This window comes from Mesoplodon densirostris, chromosome 2 (genome assembly GCF_025265405.1).
Source record: "Mesoplodon densirostris isolate mMesDen1 chromosome 2, mMesDen1 primary haplotype, whole genome shotgun sequence".
NCBI classification, from domain to species: Eukaryota; Metazoa; Chordata; class Mammalia; order Artiodactyla; family Ziphiidae; genus Mesoplodon; species Mesoplodon densirostris.
In genome coordinates, this window is record NC_082662.1 from 40,011,169 (window position 1) to 40,037,500 (window position 26,332).

General features: G+C 42.5%; 1 protein-coding gene across 1 annotated transcript in view; it reads right to left on the reverse strand.

Annotated features, from left to right (window-relative positions):
• Nucleotides 1–14,452: 14,452 nt before the first annotated feature.
• Nucleotides 14,453–26,332, reverse strand: part of ATPAF1 (ATP synthase mitochondrial F1 complex assembly factor 1) — a 26,899-nt gene continuing 15,019 nt past the window's right edge. The window contains exons 7-9 of the mRNA XM_060089767.1: nt 23,992–24,087; nt 21,978–22,085; nt 14,453–15,526 (exon numbers count right to left, since the gene is read on the reverse strand). Coding sequence (XP_059945750.1) covers nt 15,350–15,526; nt 21,978–22,085; nt 23,992–24,087 — 381 coding nt within the window. The 3' untranslated portion in view covers nt 14,453–15,349. The remainder of the gene's footprint in view (nt 15,527–21,977; nt 22,086–23,991; nt 24,088–26,332) is intronic.

The window sequence follows — 26,332 nt, forward strand, 5'->3', positions numbered from 1 at the left end:
GCTGCTCCTGTAGTCTGATGGGGCCCACCTTTTCCTCACTCTCCCAAGAAAAGGTTTCTATTTCAGTTTCTGCCCCTCCCTGCCCAGAAGGCAGGATCTCCCATCCTGGGTCTTCCATCCTGGCACACTGAGGAAAAGCAAAGGACACCCTCATGGCGGTAAGAGGAATTAAGATTGGACTTCCTTTAGCTTGAAGAAGACAAGTTTCAAGGGAATGTGACAGGGGAAGACAAGGTTGAGAAGTATGTACATCAAAATTCTGTGGGAGGGCCTCCCTGGTGGCGCAGTGGTTGAGAGTCCGCCTGCCGATGCAGGGGATACGGGTTCGTGCCCCGGTCTGGGAGGATCCCACATGCCGCGGAACGGCTGGGCCCGTGAGCCATGGCCGCTGAGCCTGCGCATCCGGAGCCTGTGCTCCGCAACGGGAGAGGCCACAACAGTGAGAGGCCCGCATACCGCAAAAAAAAAAAAAAAAAAAAAAAATTCTGTGGGACCTCTCTGAGCCTATTTCAGCTTCTGTAATACAGAAACGACAACAACTGGGACTTCCCTGGGGGTCTAGTTGTTAAGACTCCACGTGTCCACTGCAGGGGGCATGGGTTCGATCCCTGGTCGGGGAACTAAGATCCCACATGCTGAGTGGCATGGCAAAACAAAACAAAACAAAACAAAACAAAGAAGCAACAACAAAAATAGTAATAATAAGCCTCCCATGGAAGAGCTGTGAGGATCAGATGTGCTAGTCCTCGTAAACAGCAGAAGGCTGCAGCCAGTCTTTCTGGGGGTGCTGCCTTCAAGCACCCTGCAGGCTTTTGTGTAGAAGAGGGATTGCACTTATTTCTCTGGTCCTGGAGGGCATGGGACAGAGACCAGGATAACACGAGGAGACCCTTGGCACATCAGAGCTCTCCAACCATGCAGCCTGGATGGCTACACTCACTTCTCTGGAGGGAAGTGTGCAAGCAAAAATGGCACAGCCCCCCTGTGACATGGGCTTCAGAGGGTTTCAGTCCCTTTGAAGAGCAGGAGTGCCCTCTTGACCTTGAGAACCTTGCCCATGCTCCAAGGTCCTCCTCCCTCTCAGCTCCCCATCCACCTCTTGAGTTGGAGGCAAGGAGACCTCTAGAGGCTGTGGTGGAAGCCTGGGTGCATAAGGGCCTTAGGACAATTTCACAGACCCCCGACCTGACCCCCAACATGGCCCTGCTAGGCACTGCCCCCTCCCCCAGGTGCACGCCCTCCAATCACTTGGGTTTGTTCTCAGCTCAGAAGTGTCCCAGGAGTGGAGGTGATAGTCGGGTGGGGGGAGGTTTACCAGTGTCCCAGGCTCAGCCTTCCAAAGAACCCACCACGAAGCCTGCACAGGACGTTCTGTCCAACCCTAACACCTCCTCTGCCACAGTGGTGCCTCACATTCAGCCTCTGAAGCTGCCTGCCTGGAGCACCACCCCAGTTCAAAGCCCTTCTCCTACAGGCAAGCCTCCTCAGACTGCCCCAGTCCCCATGACATTTTCTTCCTTCCTCCGCAGTATCCTTTCTCCAAGTGTGTTCAGTAACACGTGCCTCAGAGTTGCCAGTGGGGATGGAGGTTCCTTACAGAGAACCATCTGATTCTGACTAGGCCTGGAAATCTAACTATCAGTTATATGAAGGACTGGGAATAGAGGAACAAGTGAAATGACACTGGGGATGAAATCAGCAAAATCCAGAATGAGGAAAATTCTATAGGTTAGATTCTCAGTAAATAAATAGCAAGAAAACAAAAGAGATGAAGGGACACCTATTAGTTAAAAGTGACAATATGGAATATTACTCAGCAAAAAAAACAAATCAACTATTGATATTTGTAACAACTTGGATGGTTTCAGGGGCATTATGCTGAGTGAAAAAATTCAACCTTAAAAGGTAATATACTATATGATTTCATTTACATAAATTCTCAAAATAACAAAATTATAGTGATGGAGAGCAGATCAGTGGTTGCCAGAAGTTAGAGTTGGCAAGGTGCATGCAACTATAAAGACATAGCACATAAACCATAATGGAAAAGACTATGAAAAAGAATATATATACATATATATGTGTATATATATATGTGGATCACTTTGCTGTACAGTAGAAATTAACACAACATTGTAAATCAACTATTCTTCAATAAAATAAATTTTAAAAAAAGATAGCACAGAGGACTTTGTGGGTGACAGTTCTGTATCCTGACAAACCTATGCATGTGATAAAATTTCATAGACTTATATACAAAAGGAAAAAAATGAAAAATGAGTACATACAAAAACTGGTAAAATCCAAATAAAGTCTGTAGTTTTAATAGTATTGTACTGATGCCAATTTCCTGGTTTTGATAATTCTACTATGGTTATGTAAGGCTATCATTGGAGGAGGCTGGGTAAAGGGTACACAGGAATTCTGTATCATTTTTGCAACTTTTATGTGACTCTAAAATTATTAAAAAATAAGAGTTTAAGAAACTGACTTAAAAGACTATCCAGTTGCAAGGTATGGATCTTATTTGGATCCTGATTTGAACAAACCAACTGTAAAAAGAAAAGTTATAGGACTAACAGATACACACTACTATATGTAAAATAGATAAACAGCAAGGACCTACTGTATAGCACAGGGAACTATATTCAATATCTTCTAATAACCTCTAATGGAAAAGAAACTGAAAAAATAAATATATATCAATCATTTTGCTGTACATCAGAAACTAGCACAGCATGATAAATCAACTTAAATTTTTTTTTAAACCACCAAAAAATTAGGAACACTATTAATAAAATTCATCCTTATTAGATCTAGGGTGAAAATCAAATTATCATCTCCATATATATACGAAAAACATTTGACAAAATCAACACTTGATTTTTAAAAGTAACTCTTATAAGATAGAAATCAAGGGCATTTTTCCTAATGTGATAAAATATGTTTTTCAGAGCCAAATGGAGTAGTTATGGTACTAATATTTATTTTTTTAAGAACTGCGAATTGTTAAGTGGTAATTCAAGAATCATTTCTACTAAAGTCACAAACAAGATGAGGATGCCCACATCTATTATTTAACATTATATTGGAGGTACTAGCCAATGCAATTAGGTAAGAGAAAGACATCAGAAGTGTAAAAATGGAAAAGAAGGAAAATGCTATTATTTTCAGACAATATGGTTGTCTCCCTAGAAAATGCAAGAAGTCAACTAAAAATTTACTATAAACAATAAGAGAACTCAGTAAGGTAGCAGAGTACAAAAATATACATAAATTAATAGCTTTCATATATTCAAACTACAGCTAGCTAGAAAATATAATGGAAAAAGAAAGTCCCACTTACAATGGTAACAAAAAATGATAAAATAACTAATAATAAATCTAACAAGAGATGCAAACCTATATGAAAAAACTTTAACACTGATGGATACGAAATAAGATGAGCAAATGGAAAGATACGCATTCTCAGATAGAAACACTGTCATTATTAAAGATGTTGGGATTTCCCTTGTGGCGCAGTAAAGAAGCTGCCTGCCAATTCAGGGGACACCGGTTTGAGCCCTGGTCCAGGAAGTTCCCACATGCTGTGAGCAACTCAGCCTGTGCGCCACAACTACTGAGCCTGCACTCTAGAGCCCAAGCTCCACAACTACTGAAGCCCATGCACCTAGAGCCCGTGCTCTGCAACAAGAGAAGCCACCACAATGAGAAGCCTGCACACTACAAGGAAGAGTAGCCCCCGCTCGCAACTAGAGGAAGCCCACTCACAGCAACAAAGACCGAACGCAGCCAAAAAATTAATTAATTAAAAAAAAAAGATGTTGATTTTCCCCTAAGTTAGTGAACAAATTTAATCTGATTTCAATAAAAATTCCTATAATGTTAAAAAAAGTTATGAGACAATTGGGGAAATTTGAATATGACTGCACTTTTGATAGTATTAAGGAATTATTGTCATTTATTTTAGGAATTTTTAAAAAGTACTTGTCTTTTAGAAATATAAATGGAAGTATATATGGATGAAACAATATGATATCCAGGATTTGGAGGAAAAGTGGGTGGGGATATAAATGAAACCAGATTGTCATGTGTTGAAATTTTTAAATGTTGGATCATAGGGACCTGGTTTCATGCTATTACTGGCTCAATGTTTGAACGTTTCAACAATAAAATGTTTAAAAAAGGAACCACACGAAGGGCAGATTTCTGGGCCTCTTCTCATAAAGATTTTGTTTCAGTGTCTCTGGGGTGAGCCCATGAATCTGCCATTTAGCAAGTTCCCCAGTGGTGTTTTTATAGAAGACTAAGGTTTGAGAACCTCTATTATGGACTGAATGCTTGTGTCCCCCCAGATTCATATGTTGAAACCTAACCCCCACTGTGATGGTATTTGGAGATGAAGCCTTTGGGAGGTGATCAGGCCATGAGGGTAGGGCCCTCAGAAATGAGATTAGTGCCCATATAAAAGAGACCCCAGGGAATTCCCTTCCCCCTTCCACCATGTGAGGACACAGTGAGATGACAGCTGTTTATAAACCAGGAAGGAGGTCCTCACCAGACACTGAATCTGTGGATGCCTTCATCTTGGACTCCCCAGCCTCCAGAACTATGAAAAAAAAATTTCTGTTGTTTATAAGCCACCACATCTATGGTATTGTGTTATAGCAGCCTGATGGACTAAGATAACCTCTTCCTGTTCCCCACACTGTTGGTACTTGTGGGGTGGGGTAAAAATGGGGGACTTTCAAGAGGGCTAGGGTGATGTCTTCTAATAATAAAAGTGGTAAATTAGTATAGTTTTAACATCTTACAGAGGCAGCATGGTGGGGTGGAAACAGTATATCTATTTCATTCGTTCATTCATTCATTTATACCATAAGTATTTACTGAGGGCTCATTAGATGGCAGGCACTGTACTGGGGCCAGGTGCAGATATTGCCCTTGCTTTGTAGGTGATGACAAAGCCTCAGTCTTCTGAGGAACTTCCACTAGGCCCAGGTGTCCCACTTCATAGCTCATAAGACTGAGGCTGCAGAAGATGCTTAGTAAGCAGCAGGTCAGAGATGGGGTGGTTCTTAAAGGGGAGGGGTCCTTGGCTATCACTCAGTCTAATCTCAACAGAGTACATGAGAAAACTGAGGAGCAGGAAGCAAAAGGGATCAGCCCACAGATAAATACTGATGATGATAGACATTCTCTGAACCGTCTCTACACCTGTGCTGGAGATGCATTGTCTTTTCTTCCTCTCATCAACCCTGGGAAGGAGGGAGATTTGTCTTTCTGTAGCTGTTAAGTTGTCCTTCCCTCCAGAGGGAGGGATGGAGGGGCATGAAAGAGAGAAAGACAAATCCCCCTAAGGGGGAAGAACGCCTTGGACATGTTAGGATGACACTCCAAACTCTGCCCTGCAGTTCTCTTTGGGAGAACCCTTAGGTGACATCGTGGCTTCATTTCCTGGAAGTGGGAAAGCTGTGTCCCCCACATCCAGGAAGCAGCAATTCAGGCAGTGGGCTGGAACTACTTCTTGGTGGAGACCCACACTGCACTCCGTGGAGTCTGGATTCCATGGCAAGTACAGCCTGTGACTTCCCGAAGTTGTTATCCAGCTGGTCATGGGCTGCATTTGGGCCTTTTTCAAGAAGCATCTGTAGGAGCACAGCATTGCCCAAGGCTAAGAGAACTAAGGGCGTGTGCTTTTCTCTTCCAGGAAGTCTTCCTGCCTTATGCCAGCTGCCTGGAACCAACCCTCCTCAGGGGGGAGCCCTTGGCACAGAAAGTTCTTAGTGCTTTGCAGAAATGCTCCTTGCTTAAGCCCATGAGATTATTGTCTTCCCTTTGGATTGTAAACCCTTAAAAGTGGGTTCTTATTTATTTTACCTTCTCCCCTGGAACACTGTAGCAATAGCTGACTGTTGTATGGAATTTTCTGATTCACAAAGTGCTTTCATCACTCCAGACGTTTTTGAGTCCTGCAACAACCATGGGAGGTGAGTATTGGCAGCAAAAGGTGAAATGACTTGGCCAAGGGGTACAGCCTGAAAGTGGCAGAGTTGGGACTCAAACCCACGCCTCCCAACTCCATTCATGGTCCACCCCCTTGCCCAACATTGCCTGAGCGCTTAGCAGATGTAGTCACATGACCCACCCTGTAGGTTAGGGAAAGGAGAACAAATTTGAAAGGGGGTAGGCACTTTTCTAAAAGTGTTCTGGGAAGGTAGATGAATGCAGACATTTGTACCTGGATCCGTGTTAATGCAATTAACAGCATTAAGATCATCAACCGTCCTCAGTAACCTTGACACCACCTTAGATTTCTTGCTTACTCTTTGATACCCTGGCAAAATCTGCTGGGACAGGTCATACTCCATACAGATAGCACCCAAGAAAGAACGTCATTTAGTGTGAGCCGAGGGTAGAAAAGGAGAAGGAGATAGGAAGGAGACCAAGTACAGAGAGAAGGGGTCCAGGAAACAGAAAGCTACTGGAGGGTCACTTGGCTCCTAGGGTGGAGGGTTGTCTGCCTCTGGGAATAAGGCACGTGGTAGATTACCTCTGAGATACCCAGAGCTTCCTTGACCTTGAGAGCAATTCCTTCTCCACCGGGGCACCCGACACATTGCAGGCTGCTGTCTCTGAGAAAAAGTGAGAAGGGCGAGAAAGTTCCAGCCAATCAATCCCAGCTCCAGTGGGGTGTGAGTCTCCCAGCTGAGCTTTGTAGCTGAGTTTCCATCCATTCTCCATCATTGCTGCCTGCCCAGCTCTCCATACATCATCCGCCTCTGCTCCCTCACCACAGGCGAGAGCAAATGCACATACGATGGATGGAGAGCTTCAGCCTACACAGGCAACACACAATTCTCCATGCAGCTACCGGGGCCAGGCACAATAATCCAGTGCAACAGATAATCCAGCATTGGGCTCCAGGGGTCATGGGCCTGGGGAATTCTCAGCTCTCATAACTGAATGTGGAAGCTATCTGGACTTCAAGAGTCAGAAGGCCTCTGCTTTCCTCTGTTGTCCCTCAAGGTCCTCACCCAAGACATGCTAGGAACAGCTAGCTTCTTCCCAGAAATTGTCCCTAGAAGCAAATAATAATCAAATCCTTATTTTTCAGATATCTTCCACTTGTGTTGCCTGGGACGAAAGTGCAGAGAAAATTTGCAACAAAAGGATGGAAGGAATGTTGCTACCAATACCCTGTATGATGTAGGGGAAGTCATTTCACCTGGTTTGGGGTCTTTTTCCTCAGCTATAAAATCACTAATTTTTGCAGGGGTTCCCAAACCAGGCTGAGCCTCAGAATTACCTAGAGATTTAAAAAAAAATTGTTTTCCAGGCCCAGACCCAAATAATCCATATTTCAGTGGTGGGGCCCAAGAATTGACATCTTTGGCAAGTTCTTCAGGTGTTTCTGATGCCCAGCCAGGTGGGTAAATTACAGGTTTTGGTCTCTTTAAGCTGCCAACTGTTATGTGCAGTGAGTCGACAAGGAATTAAGTAAGTAGTGGTCTGTAATCAGGAGTAACTTGGTCTGATAAGCCAAATAATCTGGCAGGCCCTGCACCTTGGCCTGGAACTTCAAGTGCCACCTGGCTCCTGACCCAGATGTCAGCTCCCGAGCTCTGAGTCCTGCATTCACGCTTCCCTTTCTTTGTCCAGGTATGGGCACTGGGTCCAGCCAGCTGGTGGTTAAGGAGAGAGAAATAGTGGTCACTCCAACCTGTATGCTCTGGTCTGGGCTTAAGCCAGCCTTCCCCTCCTTGCTCCCACCCGCCAGCTTGTGAATCCAGCCTTGAGATTCCCCAATTCCTAATGTCATGCTCTCTGGCATGATTACTATTGCTCAAGCCTCTTTAAATTCTTGGAAGAGAATTTCTGAAAATGGCAATACAGTGCAGGAAAAATAGCACAACAGAAACTTGTGTTCTAGAAGTAGAAGATCTATATTCCAGAAGCAGAAGTTCCCACCTCGTCTATATAGGAGACGTGTGCCTTGAAAAGGTAAAGAACTTAACCTAACAGCTACTACTCTGTACTTTTATTATGTGTGAAGTATAGAGCTAAGTACTCTACATATATCATTTAATTATTTTCTTAACTTTTGAGATAGGACCATTAATTTTTAAATTTACAGGTGAGAATACAAAGGCTCAGAGAGGACTTCCCTGGTGGCGCAGTGGTTAAGAATCTGCCTGCCAATGCAGGGAACATGGGTTTGAGCCCTGGTCCGGGAAGATCCCACATGCCTCGGAGCAACTAAGCCCATGTGCCACAACTACTGAGCCTTCACTCTAGAGCCCGTGTGCCACAACTACTGAAGCCCACGCGCCTAGAGCCCATGCTCTGCAACAAGAGAAGCCACCGCAGTGAGAAGCCCCTGAATTGCAACGAAGAGTAGTCCCCACTCTCCACAACTAGAGAAAGCCCGCACGCAGCAATGAAGACCAAACAAACACAGCCAAAAAATAAATTTATTAAAAAAAAGGCTCAGAGAGATTAATTTGTCCAAAGGCAGAGCTGAGATTCTAATTTAGTCCTTACTCTTAACATTTACCATGCTGTCTCCCCAGTGTCCTCATTTGTAAGATGGGAGTAATGTTATCCTCATAGTATTGTTGAAAAACATCAAATGGAAGAAACTTAGGTAGTGGAAGCAAATATCTCAGTCTGTTGGAAATCATACACCAAGTGAGACTCAGGAAAACACCTCTGTGCTTCCTCTTTTCCCCTGAGAAATCAGTGTCAAAATATAAGATCTGTCAGCTTCTTCCCACCTGACCAGAAGCAGGGCCAAAATGCGAAAATAAATGTAGATTGAAGAAATAAGAATACAAAGTGGGGATTCACGCCAAATCATGAATGTTGGAACAATAACAATAACAAAAGTGATCTGGGGATCACAATGGACCAAAAGTCAAACATGACCCAGTAGTGATGCTTCAAACCAAGGCAAGGATTTTTGTGTGTGGCGGGGTGGAGGGGGTGGAGTAAGTGAAACTCTTGAGGGGACACCTCTGATTACCGCTGATTACTGCCATGGCAGATGTAGAAGAGCACCAAAAAAAGCGAGTATCACATCTGTAGGGAGGGACACAGGTTCCGGGCAACAGGCAAGGTTCAAATCAAGATGTGACGGGAATGCTGGGCTGAAACCAGCCAGATGAAATGATATAGGGATAAGTGTAGAGACCCAAACGTCAAGAGTTCCCGGTAGGAAAAGCCATGTTTGACAGCAGATCCTGGGAAGACAGCTGAGGGTGGAAGTGGGGACAAGGGTGAGGGGAGGGCACGGTGGAGAGGCAAAGTGGAGAGGTGACTTCGGAGTGGGCCAGGCCAACTCCCAAAGGACTTCCATCCTAAATCCACTCTGGTCACCCCACAAGGTTATCTTTGGCTTAACTCCAGGCCCCAACGGTGAGGCAGTCACTGGTGAGTTTGTCCAGAAGCAGGGGCTGGGGTTTTGGGTCATATAAGGAAAGACAGAAGTTTGCTCCATTTGCCGAAAAGACTCCAAGGCAACTTGAGAGCTATCTTCACACATCAGCAGGAGATGCTGTGGGGTAGAAAAGCCAACAGACTTTTCTGGGAGGCTCCAGCGACATGGGGCAGAACAAAGCCCAGTGAGGGGAGGGAGAGATGGTTAGATTTCAGTGCATGGTGGGGACAAACCTGCAATACTCAGAGCTGTCTCTGCAGGGCCCAGGTCAGCTAGCAGGGTAGAGAGCTTGCAGTCCCTGGACGTTTTCAAACAGTTGCCCAATGGCTTGGAGATGCTGTAGGCAGGGCTGCTGTGGTGGCTGGGAGGTTAAACTTGACCAGGTTTTTTTCGATCTTTCTTGGAAACAGTTTCTTCAAATGACAGCTTATGGGAAGCCCAGTAAAAAAACAAAAACAAAAACCTTGCTTCTCTCTGGTTGAGTTGGGGATAAGGACCAGGCTCCCAGGATCCCCACTTCTAGGAAATGTTGGGATGTTCTTGAAGTACAGTTTGAAAACTAGTTACTAGATAGCGTATGAGATCTTTTTAATGCTAAGCCCTGGTAAGCCAAGACAGGAGCTTGAACGTGCCAGGCTGGTAAAAATAATTGTTTTGCTCCCCAAGTTTGTTTGCTGTCTCAGTTCCTTCTGCTTACAAACCCTGGACCGGCTGCCTCCTCTGATGGCTCCTTGGCTTTGTTTTCACATGCAGCCTCTGCAGTAAGAACAAGCGAAATGGCCACTGCCTGGGGCCGGCCTGGGGCATAATCGCGATGGGTTTGCCAGGGCTGGGTCTCATTGTACAAGGGATGTTTGTGGACACAGGTGGTCTGAGCTGAGCAGTCATCCAATAGGAATTTATTCAACAGTCACTGGTATCTTCTCTCTCTGTGTTGGGCTTCATGCTGGACCCTGGGAATACAATGTCCAGTAAGATATGACCTGTGTCTCTGAGGAGTGTCCAGTCTATGGGAGAGACAGCCTTGTAGAGGCAGAGCACAAAATGCTGGGGAAGCTCAGGGGAGTATACAACCAGGTGGGGACAGCGTAGAGGGGGTTAAATGCCAGGGAAGGCTCTGGTAGAGATGCTTCAGTGGAGCTTTGAAAGACAAATAAGAATTAACTTGATGAAGGGGGAAAAGGTGGCAAAGTCTATGCTAAGATCAGAGCAGAGGGAAGAACAGCACAGTGTATTTGGAGAACTGCCGGTCATCCGGACTGACTGGAGCTAAGGGAGTCAGAGGGGCCTAGCAATAGATGCACCTGGAGAAGTCACCAGAGACCAGTTCTTAAAGCTCTCGTGAGCTGATCTAAAGGGACTTTGTTCTGAAAGCTCTAGGCAGCTTGGGAGGATTTGTAAGTCGTATGAACTGATTTTTGTTGTGGCTCTTCCAGTTCCTGAGGCCCAGAGGGCTCAGAAGTAGCCCTGTGAATTTGAGGGATGAGCCTGCTCAGTGGGCGTTACCAATGATACCATTAAGTCTGGAGCACGGCCTTCTATTCCTGGCTTGGTTCCTGATGCAGCAACCTTCAAGTCATCTCTTGCCTTTTCGTGCACCAAGTCTCTCCTTTAGCAGAATAGGGATAAAAATGTTGCCACCACCCTGCCACATTAAGAGAATTGCCAAGACCAAAATGTTTCATGTGGTATGAAACAGAGCACAAAAAGGTCCTCCTTTAGGTAGAACATGATGTCTCTTGAAAGAAAGTTTGGATGAATCAAAAATGTATAATGACTGCATTCTGTTCTTAAGTTGTTGGCAGGATAACTGGCACACCTGTTTCTCAGAGCAAGGGTTCGTTCAAGAGACACCCATGACTTCTTAAGGACTGAGCTGGCTATTGGAACGGGTTTGGGGTGATTGGGAAGCTGCCCTCTTTTCTGAGCTGGAGGTGGGGGAAGGCAGGGGGTGCAAGGAGAGCAGCAGCACATCCCACCAACCAGCAGGTTCCTGCTGATCTCATTGGGTTGTTAAAAGGACTGAGACAATCCAAGCAAAGGGCTCAGTACCATGCCTGGCTCATGGTAAGCCCCCAATAATAGATGTTAGTGGTATTGTTAATGTGTATATATTTTGAGACCAACTCTGAACTCAGAGCGCCTCCTGTCTCTTGGATGCAATATATATTCTTTGAGATTTTAATATCATCTACCCTTTATTCCCTGTTAAGCCATGGGTGCTTCAGGGTAGGTACCATGGTCTAGCAAGATTTGCATTCCCCACAGCACCCAGCAGTGTTCTCTAACCCTCCTTGCCCCTCTTCTGAGATGGCACTGGTCAGTTTGCCTTGTATTGTAGTTAGTATTCATGTCAGTGTCTTGCCTCACTGAACTCTGAGCTCATCAATGCTGGACTGAACCTTTAAATCTGTGCCCAGAAACAAGCATGCTTAGCTTGGCCCTGCTTCAAGGCCTCAGCACTTGCTGATCTCTTTACCTGGTACTTTCCCCAGCTCAAGCATCAGCTGTCACCTCTGCAGAGATGGTGTTCCTGACCATTAAGTTATTGCCTTCACTCCACATTCTATCATATTTTAAAATTTTCAGTATTTGAAATAATCTTGTTGGTTTATTCATTTGTCTTCTCCACAAGAATATAAGCTCCATGAGAGCAGGGGCCTTAGTTGTCCCCTTCATTGCTGTATTCCCCAGTTTCTTATAATTGTGCTTGGCATGTAATAGTGCTCCATAAATATCAATGAATGCTGAATTGATTCTAAATTAAATGGCTGGGGGAGTGGGCCTTTGTACCTCTTCTCCAAGACTGAACAACAGGTCAGTATTGCAGAGATTGCAAAAAACAGAGCATGTGGCTCCTGCGTCCCACTGCTTGGGGAAGAAAGAAACAGCAGTATAAACATCATCAGAACAAGACAAGGCAAACTCTTACCAGGCGCTAGATGTGAGGCACAGAATCAGAGGCAAGAGACACAGGTGGTGGCTGGAACACAGCTTGAGTGCAGGGACCATCGTACTCACTCCACTGTGTCAGCACCTAACTCAGAGGTTGTAGAGGAAGTGCTCTGTGAGCGACTATTGAATTGCACTGAGCAGAGAGCCCACCAAAGAAGTGCAGGAGGTTAGCTGAGATACAGAGAATTTGTGTTTAACTTGCTATCTTCCTATTCAGTTAAGTTTTCGACCTGTGTGTGTCAAGAGAGCCTCTTAAATTCAAACTATTTAAATATAAGCATATACAGAACAAGATAATGTTTTGGCTAAAATCCATGTCATTTATTTATTTAACAAAAACCTGAGTATCTTCTCTGTTCCAGACCATGTCCTTGGTGCTGAGAATGGAGATAAAACCTGGCCCTCATGGAGCTCACAGTCTGGGGGAAAGATACGTACATGAGTAAATATAATGTAGCGTATGCCGAGGGGACCCCTACAGGAGGAAAAGAGCAGAGGGACCGGATTCTACGGTTCATGTCCCCAGGAACGAGAGACCTGGCTAACGGGTATTTTTTGTGAAGAACAGAGAAGGTAGTGGTCTTCAGAGTGTGGCTGGCTAATTATCTACATCAGAATCATCTGGAGCACATATTAAAATGCAGATTCCCAGCACTTCAGCAGGTTGGGCTTTGGGACCTGGGAGTCTGCATTCTAAAGTGCTCTAGGTAATTCCACTGCAAATTAAAGTTTGAGAACCTGTGAGATAAGGTTTGCTCATAAAACTGGAATGAAGAATGATCTGCACATCTGAAATGCTAATTTGTGTTGGCCTTTGGTGAGAGGCAGGGCAAGAAGGGGGGAAGAAGGGCGATGACATTTATTAAGCTCTGTATAGTCTCTATATAAGTTAATTTAATTCTCACAATAATCCTGTGAGGTAGATATTATTACTCTCATTTTACAGATAAAGAAACAGAATTAGAGAGCTTAAATAATTTGTTCAACATTTGGAGCTAATGAATCCCAACACTGAACCTAGATTCACTTAACTGTAAAGCCTGTCCACTTTGTATAACACCATGTTGTACCAGGGGACTGATTAATGTAACAATTTTCTTTTAGCTCTTTGCCAGATCTTGCTAGGTAAATATAAAGAACAGCCAGATGGTACTCTGATCATGTCCAATGTAACTGGCCATGGATACATACTTCTCTGGCGAGTGGGGGATTCAGGGCAAAGCTGGGAGGAACAATAAAATGAGCAGCCAGTTCTGACTTCTTTCCCCATCATTTCCTCACCTTCTGGTGGAGTTGTTATGAAAGGTACTATGGCTAAAGCCTGGGTCCATCTGGAGGGAAAAGGAAACATATCCATGAAAGTAACTCCACCTGATATCAAAGATTCCTGGGACTCCAAACATCCAGATTCAAGTTTCTCAAAAAAATTAACTGTCAGGAACAGAGGTCTGAATTTGCATTAGGAAACAGCTCAACCTTAAGAGAAACTGTGAAAGACCAGCAACTTTTCCAGGTTAAACAAACACTATCTCTTTCTACACACAGACTCAGAAGTACCTCAAAATAAACACAGCTCAGAAAATAATGGGAAGTCCAACCCCATTTAAAGGACTTGGGGACAAGCCCAACTTATAAAAAGTCTCCTGTAATAAAGAAAACACACACACAAACTGCAAATCCTGGTTACATTCCCACTCACCATATTGTGTCATTCGCCAGACCATAGGCAGGAGCAGCAAAGTGGAGCATGTTAGATGAAGAAAAGGAAAGTATTATAGTAGAGGCGGCTGACAACAATACTGGGGGCGGGGACACGCTCTGGGGCCTCGAGTTCAGAAGGCAGGTGTGTAACCGCCACCGGCTTCTATTGCTGAGCTTGGAGCCACAACAGTGGCACTACTAACCAAACCTGAGTTTCCTGCGCTGGAGAGCTGCTTTCTTATTTCTGGCATTTCAAGCAACTGCTGAGTCCGAAGATGAGTTTTGATGAAATCAGCCCACAGTACTGACGCTATGGATAGCACACAGCTTAGATTTCACTATTTAGTGTAACAAAGATTATAAGCCAGACTTTATTTTATTGCTACATTTTCCCCACACCCAATATGGGTACATTTGCTTCCGCCTACCTTTTCTATAATACTGGCATGGTTTAGAGTTGTTAAAAAAAAAAAAAGCCAATCTGGATTCATCCTCTCTTTACAAAAGTGTTGATTTATTTATACTGCACTTGATTCAGCCCCTCCAAATACACAGCTTCCAACAGGCAGAGTTAGAGAAGCAGGCGCCACAAACCATAGTTTAAAAATATGCAGGCAGCAGGCACTGCACCCGTTTAACTATAACTGAAATCTGCTGATACTTCAAACCAGCTACACTTTAGTGTAGCTACACTTTAGTGTAGCCATCTCTGGGGGCATCTAGACGGAGTCTTAATCCTGATGGCAATATCTGGTTGTTCTAGAGTCTAACAGGATATCTGGGTTATGCCTTTGGCCAGCCAAGTGGGAAGAGTATGTAAAGCCCACATCTAACTACAGCAGGTCTTCAAGCTTATCATCCTGTCACAGTTTATAAAGATGAGGAGCTAATCATTTGGGAGCTGTGCAGTCGAAATGTCCAGAAAACAAATATACTATTACAGTGTGTAAAATCAAGTCAACCATCTTGTGGATCCTTGGCTGTCTCTGGTTATGACCTCAAACACTTAAAAAGGAAACCTCAGTATGCTGGGAGATAATGATCAGAATGCTTGGGTACCTTGGTTCCTGACTATCAAGTAACAGGGCTCACCTCCATGTTACTTCTTGCAATAAGCATACAGGGCAACTCCTTAGAGACTGCCCATTATAGATGTTGAGCTCCCGAGAGGTCAGGGGGTGGGTAGGCTCAGGACTATCCAGGGCTGAGCAAACTCTGTAAACCAACCTTACAGCTCTAAATCTTATCCTGGTTCTAAGAACATTTCAGTTCTGCTCCAAGTCCGCTTTGTTCCAATTCAGCGATGACAGACATATATTTGAACTCATTTGGTCTGAAGTTAAAGGTCTCCACTAACCCGTAGGTCTCTTTTCGATCAGTGGCATAGAAGAGCTGAACTTGGTTGGCAATGCACTGTGCCTCAGCAACATTCTGAAAGGTAAAAAGAACAGTCAGGTCCTTTCCAGCACAGGGCCATGAAGCTCTGTGTCTAAGTCCTATGGCAGTTGGGGGCCCTCACCCAGGAGTCACTGCTTGCAGAAAGCTTCCCTGACATCCCAAGTCTTGGTGAGGTGCCCCTTTTCTGTGTATTCAAATTACCCTACATGTCCCTCTAACATAGTATGTATCATACTGTATTGTATCTGTCTTTTTTTTCCTCTTTTTCTTTTTTGTCTGTCTTCCTTTGTGTGAATTTCTCAAAGTATGTGCTTCTTTTACATCCTGCACCCAGTGAAATCTGGTGAATGTTTGCTAATAAATTAATGCATATGTTAAAAATTTCCCTCTTCATTCAGTTCTTTAGTAACTGTTAAGTTTATCTCAAGGGGGAAAAAATAGCAATAGTTACCCATCTCCAAGAACCAGTTTGTGAGTTACTACTAAGTTCTTGACTAACCAGACATACTCTTGAATAAAACCTGTTCCTCATACCACCTCAGTCAAAAAAGTAGTGCCAAAGCCAGCTGTAGTTTTACAATTTGTCCATAAAGTCTATGACACAATGTTTTTTTCTTTTTTCTTTTTTTTTGGCTGTGCTGCGTGGCTTGTGGGATCTTAGTTCCCTGACCAGGGACTGAACCCAGGCCCTTGGCAGTGAAAGTGTGGAGTCCTAACAACTGGACCGCCAGGGGATTCCCTATGACACTCTTTCTTCTCTGTGATGGAGCCTCGTTTCTCTTTCCTTGAGTGTTGGCTATACATAGTGACTTGCATCTAACAAATGGACTAAAGTGGCATGATGAAAAATGACTTCTGCTATTCAGTCACAGAAGACATTGCAGCTTCTGTCTTTCTGTCTCTCTTGAATCACTTGCTTTGGGGAAAGTCAGTTGCCATATCATGAGGACATTCAAGTAGCCTACGGAGAAGCCAGTGTGGCAAGGAAATGAGGCCTCCTGCCAACAGCCATGCAAGTGGGGTCAGAGGTGGATCGTCAAGCCCAATCAGCCTTCAAATGACTGTCGTCCTTGCCAACATCTTGACAGCAACTTCATGAGAGACTCTGAGCCAGAAACACCCAGCCATGTTGCTCCTGAACTCCTGACACACAGAAACTGTGAGGCGATAGATATTTGTTATTTTATGCCACTAAGTTTTGGAGTAGTAATTTGTTATGCAGTCATTTCTAACTAATCCACCCGCAAAGCCCCAGGGAAAAGAAGGGGCCACCTTCTCTAAGCTCAGTAGCAGGGAAATGGTGACCAGACCACTCTGTGTAACAGAAGTGGGAGCAGGACACAGGCTACACTCTTGAAACCTTACAAGAGAATTACTTCAAAAACTCTTACTTTTGCTTCCTATACATTCTCTAGTGCTAGCTGATCAGAGGCACTTATTCACAATTACAATGTTCACACAGCCAAAACCCAACCCCAAGCGATAATGGAAAATTCCTACTAAAACTGTCAAAAGTGTGCTATGTCTAGCTACAGTGATGAAAATAGGTTTATAAATACCACAGCCTGCTTCACCTCCATTCCCTCCTATGGGCCTTGCAGGTCATTTCTCATAAGCAGGCACTGATCTCTGAGACTGGATCTTCAATCAAAAGCCATTTTCCAAAATGCTGGCTATTTCAAATTAATAGAATTTTAGAGCTGGAAGGGGCCTTAGAGATCACCCAGTCCTCATTTAATGGACCAGGAATCCAAAGCAGATGAGGGTCAGGGATAGACCCAAGGTCATATGGCTAACAAGTGGCAGAGCAAGGACCAGACCTCTGGACTCCCAGGCTGGTACTCCCTCCACCTCACCCTGATAGCATTTCTGGTGGGGCAAATAGTTAAGACTGATCAAGGTTGACAACTCTACTTCATCATTTTTACCTTTCTTATATTCAAACATGCCTCAAGAACAAACCATCTCTAAAGCAAGTGCATAATCTGAGGCAGGTACCACCACTCTCTGAGGCCCTGAACTGTAGGGCCTGTGAGTCAACTTTTATTTGAGGCTTAGGATGGTGGAGGTAAGGGTAATTTCAGTTGTGTACATTCTAGAACAGTGCTGCTCAAACTGCAGAGTCCTAGGTGGAGGTGCCTCTGGTCCCTTCACTTCTCTTTCAGCTGTTATATCCTGGGGTTTTACATAGTAAGATTCTGTGTGGATAAAGGGCTCTGACCACTAGTTTGAAGACCACTAGAATGGTGGATAGAGAGTTAAGATATGGAGATATGTGCAAATGTCTCTCATGGAGGATTATGGAAAGCTCCCCTGCACCCCCAACCCCTGCCCACTTATTCACCCCCTGCCTTTTATTCTCTCAACATGAAACAGTAGTCTCTTCCCTTTCCAAGACCCAAGAAGATAAACATATTAATTCCCTATGTTGCTCAACAAGGAGGTTTATTAACAAACCTGATTCCTCCCTCTCTTTCAATCTTAATAGCTACAATCAAATTACCAAGTCTTGCCCATTTTATTCCCTATATATTTCTGGAGTCATTCTCTCTCCTCCATCCCTACTACCACTGCTCTAGTTTAGGTCTTTACTACTTTTTGCCCAGACTATTGCAACTGCATTTTAAATGATCACACTGACCAGGCTAGAACTAAAAAATATTTAGGAAGCAAATACTTAAGGTTAATGGTCTTAAAATCCAACTCTTTATGGGTCACCCCCCATTCAAAACCCTTTAATGATCTTTTTGTGCCTGCAGGATAAAGCTGATCCTTTAAACACAACCCACCAAACCTCCTTTTTTTTTTTTTTATATATATATATATGTCCATGCCGCTCTTTCGCTTTGTCACAGCTTACCCTTCCCCCTCCCCATATCCTCAAGTCCATTCTCTAGTAGATCTGTGTCTTTATTCCTATCATACCCCTATGTTCTTCATGACATTTTTTTTCTTAAATTCCATATATATGTGTCAGCATACAGTATTTGTCTTTCTCTTTCTGACTTACTTCACTCTGTATGACAGACTCTAGGTCCATCCACCTCATTACAAATAGCTCAATTTCGTTTCTTTTTATGGCTGAGTAATATTCCATTGTATATATGTGCCACATCTTCTTTATCCATTCATCCAATGATGGACACTTAGGTTGTTTCCATCTCTGGGCTATTGTAAATAGGGCTGCTATGAACATTTTGGTACATGACTCTTTTTGAATTATGGTTTTCTCAGGGTATATGCCCAGTAGTGGGATTGCTGGGTCATATGGTATTTCTATTTGTACAAACTTCCTTTTTTAATATACCAGTGATAGCAAACTGTTTGTAATACCCCAAGTCATTTTATGCCTCCTAGCATTTATGTATTCTATTTCCACCAACTGGAACATTCCCCTCCCCCTCCCCACTTAACCCTGCTAAACTCCTGCTAATCTTTGAGGTGCAGCTCAGGTGTCATCTCTAGGAATGCTTCTTCCTCCTTCTGGGCTAGGAACGCTCCCCGCGCCCCCTCCCCCAAAGCTGTGCATGTCTCTATCCTAGCACTTACTACATTCCAATGAAATCATCTGTTGACAGACATGTGGACCCAAATAAGGCTTTCTAATACTATACTAAATTTTCATCATTAAAGTTAATCAGTTCAGAAGAAACCTCTAGTTTCCAGGTATTTCTATTCATTTGCTTTACTGTATTTGGAAACACTATGCCTAAAGTGCAAACTCATGCATGAGTGTGCAGGGGATCATATATTTATATTACATTTCTAGGTTTCCCATCTCCGAATCATGTATCTCTACACTAAATTCTAACATGTCTAATTCTGTACTACATTAGAAACTCATAGTCAAGTTGACTTATACAAGGCAAATGTATGTTGTCTGGTATGATGTTAAATGTTATAAGGCTAGGAAGTAAATTTTAATAATTATGGGTCTGAGACCACTAGGGTGAGGTGGTATAAATGCTAAAACAGAAAGGGTCTCCTCTGACCTCTAGAGTCCACTTCTAATACAGTTAGATATTATGCTTTGCTGAAGATCAGAAAATGCAGTACAATCTCTATGTCACTCACTCCTCTGGTCAAATTTTAAACCTTATCATTATTGATAACCATATCCCCTCCAAATCTCAATTTGAAACATCCGCACTTTGTCTACTATTTCCTATATTTAACACTCACTCCCAAATTAAAAAATCCTTTAACTCAAGTAGGACTCGCAGTTCTGTCTCTAACCTTTCTCATGTTTCCACTTCCCTCTTTATCCAACTTGCACTCCATTGTCAATAATTACAATCATTCTTTTGCATTCACTTTTAACTTCCTGGTCCCTATCTTACTTCATTACATCACTTGGCTAAACCATAACCCTAGTTAAATCCAACTCTCGGTCCTCCCTCTCTGTGCTTGTACCCGCACACCCATTCTCTCTTCCATTTTCCTAGATCACACGTCAACACTTTCTGGAAAGGGCGACTGTTAATATTTTAAGGTCTATGGCCCTATAGTCTCTGTTGCAGCTACTCAACTCTCTGTTGTAGAGGTAAAGCAGCCATAGATAACATGTAAATGATAAGCATGGCTGTGTTCCAATATCTACAGACACTGAAATTTGAATTTCATATACATTTCACAGGCCATGAAATATTATTCTTTTTTAGTTTTTTTGTTTGTTTGTTTGTTTCCTCAACTACTTAAAGATGTAGAACACATTCTCAACTCATGGGCCTGTCCTAGACAACAATTTCACACTTTCTCTTTTCCACTCAGAAGTCCAACACCTATTCTTCCATCCTCACTATCAGCTGACGATCTTTCTTTTCACTAAGCAATCTGAAGAGAACTTCTTACAAGCTACCATCACCTCTATTCATTTAACTGTATTTGTGTCATTATATCCTGGCTTCTCTCCTGTTGTTACGTTTCTGGCAAAGATCAACCCCTCATTCCCAAGACTCACCCCACTCAAAAACACCACTTCAACAACTCTCCAGCCTCCTTCTCATCCATTATCAATATTTCCCTCTCTACTGGCTCTTTCCATCAGCATATACATATAATGTTATTTCTCTCATTTAGAACAAAACCAAAAAAACATTCTCATCCCCACTTCTTACACCCCATTCTCTCCTTCCCTTCTGAAAAACATCCCTTGAAAGATGTGTTTATGCTTACTCTTTCTCTTCCCATTCTTTCTTAAATGTACTCCAATCATGCTTCTGTCCTACCACTCCTTTGAAACTGCCCTTATAAAGGTCCCCAATGACTTCCATGTTGTGAAATCTAGTAAATTCTCAGTCCTCATCTCATTTGCCCTACCAGCAAGTGAGATTTGGCTAGTTGAGCACCCTTGTTCCTTGAAACATTCTATCTTAGCTTCCAGGGGATTCTACCATCTTAATTTTCCTCCTATCTCACTGACTCTTCCTTTTTAATCTTCTTTGCTGATGCTTCCTCATCACTCCAGGGCTCAGTTCTTAGACCTCTTCTCTTTTCTACCTTCATTAACTTCCTTGGTGATTTCATTCAGTCTCATGGCTTTAAATAACAACCTGTATGCTGACTACTCTCATTTTTATCTCTCTAGCTTGGACCTCTCCCCTGAACTCCAAGCTCATATATCTAACTGCCTACTACTTGGATATCTAATAGGCATCTCAGATTTAATGTGTTGAAAATTGAGCTCCTGATCTTCCTCCCAAACCTCTTCTGCCTGCAATCTTGTCTGTCTCAGTTAATGGCAAGTCCATTCTTCTGGGTAGGATTTTGGGTGACTTCCAGTTGAGTGTGATGGGTAGAAGGAAGAATGGGAGAAATGGGACTGAACAGTTATAGGAATAACAGACAAGGAAGTAGAGTCTCAATTATGTCCTAGACTTGGGGCTTACTGCTACTATGAGATACTAGCTGAGTAGCATAACTTTCCCCTTTCTTGTATGCAGCTGATTAAGAGACAGAGGAAAAATAAGTGGGTGTTGTAATAAAGAACCTCAGGAGGAAGAGGCACTAAAGTGCCCACTATCTTGAGGACAACCTGAAGTTAAACCCTGCCAGATAAATGAGACTGAAATGAGCAAGGACTAGACGAACAGGCTGAACAGTAATCATAAAACTGCTCCTGGCCCTGGATATGTAAAGAACAAACACAAAAGACATCATTACCTATGGGCATATGGTCAGTGCTCTATCCCAGGAAATGGGAAAAGGAGGAAGGAAATTCAGTATGTACGATGAATGCTGTACATGTGAACAGTGTGGAGGAAGATAAAAGATTAAGAACTATTCTAGACTTTGAACTCTTCCCTACATTTAAGAAGCCATTTACTTGTCCATAGTCTCTTGCCTGAAACCCCTAGGGCCAGATGTGTCCTGGAGTCAGAATTACTGGATTTTAGAAAGGTAACAAGTGCAGATACCATATAACTGTATCTGAATACCTTCAGGGTCACCAGGTAAATCCAAAAAGGTAAAAGTTGATTCTTACCAGAAATGTGGAATCCATTTCTGCTGTCATCAGCACTATGCCCTTTTCTTCCTTAAGTTCAGGGTAGTGATATAAAATCAGCTGGCTGGCTGCAGCTTCCCCTCGGGTCTGTAAGGAGGAACACTTAATCAAGGCTCAGTAAGGTGCCACCACAACAAAACTGCGACTTCACAGCAATAAAGAGTCTGGAGGGAATTCTGGCTCTTAACAGCCCCTTGGGTGGCTGGTGAGTCGGAGGACTGGCATGTGGCGGTGGCCAGGTCTGCCAAGGCACATCGAAACTGACAGCTTGCACAGTGTTATTTGTGTCTTCAATTGAAAAAGGTTTGGCTTTTCTCCCGGAAAATGTTTACAGTAGGCAGTGAATCCTTCATCATGGCCATATATTTAAAAACAAAACGGCACAAGCAGCTACCAGATCAAGTCTTAAATAAAGCAATATGCCTGTGTAATTGCCGCTTTTATGGACTAGTGCATTTCACAGTTGAAATCTACTCCCCTTGGCTGGCTCTGAGGACTGAGCTCTTTTAAGCTGTAGCAAACAGCTGGAGAGTCTGCACATGGGACAGATTTGTAATGTGCAGTTTTTTTGTTTTTGTTTTTGCGTGGTACGCGGGCTTCTCACTGTTGTGGCCTCTCCCGTTGCGGAGCACAGGCTCCAGATGCGCAGGTTCAGTGGCCATGGCTCACGGGCCCAGCCGCTCCGCGGCATGTGGGATCCTCCCGGACCGGGGCACGAACCCGTGTCCCCTGCATCGGCAGGCGGACTCTCAACCACTGCGCCACCAGGGAAGCCCTGTAATGTGCAGTTTTAAAATATAATCTGGGTGGGAGGAAGTGGGGAAAGAAGAATGGGAACATCATAATTTCATGAAGAATGGACAGGGCAGTGGTGACTAGACCTCACTCCAGACTAGGAACAGAGGCTAGGTTCAAAGCCTAAGCCCTCATATAGTATAGAAGGAAACAACTATACATTCAAAAGATCTCTGGGTTTCATCTTTAAAATTTCAGCAAAAGTCCTTTTAATCATCAATACCTAATTATTGCTAGGGTACTCTTAATAATAGTTCAGCCTCAGTTCTCTCGAACATACTTCAAATACACATCATTTTGGTCATAATTATGTTTCTGGATCTTTTTCCTATACTTGTATATGAGCTTCACAAAGCCAGTCCTAGCATAGTTTCCAACACAACAGCATAATGGTTAAGTTCATAGACTTTGGAGTCAATAACCTGGAGTCGAGCAAACCCAGCTCTACCACTTATTAGCACTGCAAACTAACTTCTCTGAGCCCACTATTTTTTTTCTTTTCTTTCTACTATTTTTTTTAAAAACAAATACAATATAATTTTTGGATACAATCACAAGGGCTACAGTCATGAGCAAATTCTCATTCTGTTTTGTGCTCCCTTTACCCCAACTTCCAAGCCATTATAATACATTCTTGTTTTTGCTAGATTCAGCCTCCAAATATAGAATGTCAATACTGGTGATGATCTCATTTAAAATACTTTTATTTTAAAAGCTTCAAATGCTTTGGATCAAACTTCTTAATCTAATACTTGGGAGTAAAACAAAGAAAAAGGAAGGAGGGAAGCAAACAAAACGACATCTGTGAAATGAAAACTATGCATCTAGCACCTTAGAGAGTGCTGACTTGGTTAATAAAACACATGTAAGACAAAGAGCCTACCTTAAGGTTATAAAGATAACCTTCATCACTCACCCGTGTTGTTAAGTGAGGTACATGCAGTAAATGTTATAGATGTATGGGGAAGAGAGGAGAGAGCCAGAAATAGTCAGAGAACGTGTTTTGGGATCTTTTCAATTTCTAGGTAGTGAGTGGGGCCTAAAAAGCTAGCCCAGCAAAGTACGACAATTCATCAGTGCTACAGCAAATCCTGCTGGTAGTTAGTACATATTCTGTGTCCTCAAGCCTCAGCAAGGGCTCATAATAACACAAAGGGGTAGGCCTCCTTCATCTAGGGGCTGAGCACAGGCCACCTACCTGAATATTTATAAGTGCAGTGAAGTGGAGTTCAGTACCTGTCCAATGCCCGACAAAAAACTCATAACCTTCCCTTCTTGGCAGTGCACACAGAAACTGTGGGAGACAAAGACATGAGGAGACGGATGAGTAACTAAAATCATTTGCGCTATGTCCAACCACCTGTGTCATTCACTCCATTTCTTCAAAGTCTGGTTTTTAAAACTTCTTTTAAATCATGAAATTCATATGTGATAATGTAACAAACACTCATACACTACCCAACCCACCTAAGAAAGAAAGCATTAGAGATCCAAATGAAGCTCTCTCTGTAAACCCATTCTAATTCCATTCCAGTATAACAGGTAAACAGCATTTGGTGTCTGTCATTCCCTTTCAGGTTTTTATACTTTTAATGTATAGGTATACATCCATAAACAAGAAATAGTACTGTTTGCATGTTTAAAAACTTAAATCGTATCAAACTATATGTATACCTTTTTTTAACATCTTTATTGGAGTATAATTACTTTACAATGGTTATATGTATACTTTTGCAACTCACTTTTTTTACTTCACATCATACTTCTGAGATTTACTCATGTTGATAAGTATAACTTCTAATTCATTATTTTCACTGTTATATGGAATTTGACTACAGAAATTTGCCACAATTTTATCTATCCTTCTTTTGATGAACTTTTGGGTCTTTTTCAATTTCTAAACTTTCTAATGCTGCTGCATTAATTTTTGTCACAATTATTGTAATCACTTCATATTCTACTATCTGAGGCTGATACTGAAGCATGCCTCTAAACACCAAGAAATAATTAGTTTTATGCTCAAGATGAATTGCGGAGGAGTGGTGCAGAGAATGGTGCCAGAACAAAACAAAGTATAATCAGTCCAATATGCATTAGTCATGGAATTGTCTCCTTACTGCTAACCACTAAGGCTCTGTTTTATTATTATTACATGAGATAACCTCAGTGCCTAAAGGGTAAACATTTTTTTTAAAGCTTTACTGAGGTATACTTGAAGTATAAGTTGCATATATTTAAAGCATACAATTAGAATAGTTGTGACATATGTATACAGTGAAACCATTACCACAACCAACACAATGAACATATCTATCATCTCTAAAAATTCCTTTGTAATTCATGTCTCCCTCTCTCCAACTGTTCCTAAGCAGCCACTGACTTGGTTTCTGTCACTACTGGTCAGTCTTCATTTTCTAGAATTTCATATAAATGAAACCACAGAATCTATACTTCTTTTTGGTTTGGCTTCTTTCACTCAGCACAATTGTTTTGTGATCTATCCATGTTGGTGCATATATCAATGGTTCATTCCTTCTTATTGCTGAATCTTACTCCATTATATATGTATTGTATATGATGTATATGTACACACACACACAATTTCTTTATTCTTTCACCTGAGACAGAGTTGGGTATCTTCAGTATTTGGTTATTACAAATAAACCTGCTATGAACACTTGTGTACAAGTCATTGAATGGACATATGCTTTCAGTTCCCTTGGGAAAATATCTAGGAGTAGAATGGCTGGGTCTTAAGGCAGGTATATGCTTAACTTTTAAAGAAACTGCCAGACTGTTTTCTAAAGTGGTTGTACCATTTTACATTATTACCAGCAATATATTAGAGTTCCAGCTGTCCCATATCCTCACCAACACTTGGGATGGTCAATCTTTTTAATTTTAGTCATCTTAGTGGTATCTCACTGTGGTTTTAATTTGCATTCCCATTATGACAAATGATGTTGAACATCTTATAACTTGCATTGCACTTCATTGGTGAATTGTCTGACTCTTTTGCTCATTTTTAAATTGGGTTGCTTGTCCTCTTATAAAGTTGTAAGAGTTTTTAGTATATTCTATATACAAGTCACTTGTCAATGTATGTTTGCAACTATTTTCTCCTAGTCCGTGGCTTACCTTTTCATTTTCACGTCTTTCGAAAAGTAGAAATTTTTAATTTTTTAAATTGTGGTAAAATAGACGTAACAGTTACCATTTTAACCATTTAAAGTGCACAATTCAGTGGCATTAAGTACATTCACAATGTTGTGAAACCTTCACCACCATCCATCTCCAGAACTTTTTTCATCTTCCCAAACTGAAACTCCATACCCGTTAAACAGTAACTCCCCACCCTGCTTTCCGCTCATCTCCTGGCAACCACTGTCCTTCTTTCTGTATATGAATCTATTCTAGGTACCTCATGTAAGTGGAATCATACAGTATTTGTCCTTTTGTGACTGGCTTATTTCACTTAGCATAATGTCTTTAAGGTTCATGAATGTTGTAGCATGTGTCAGAATTTCCTTCCTTTATAA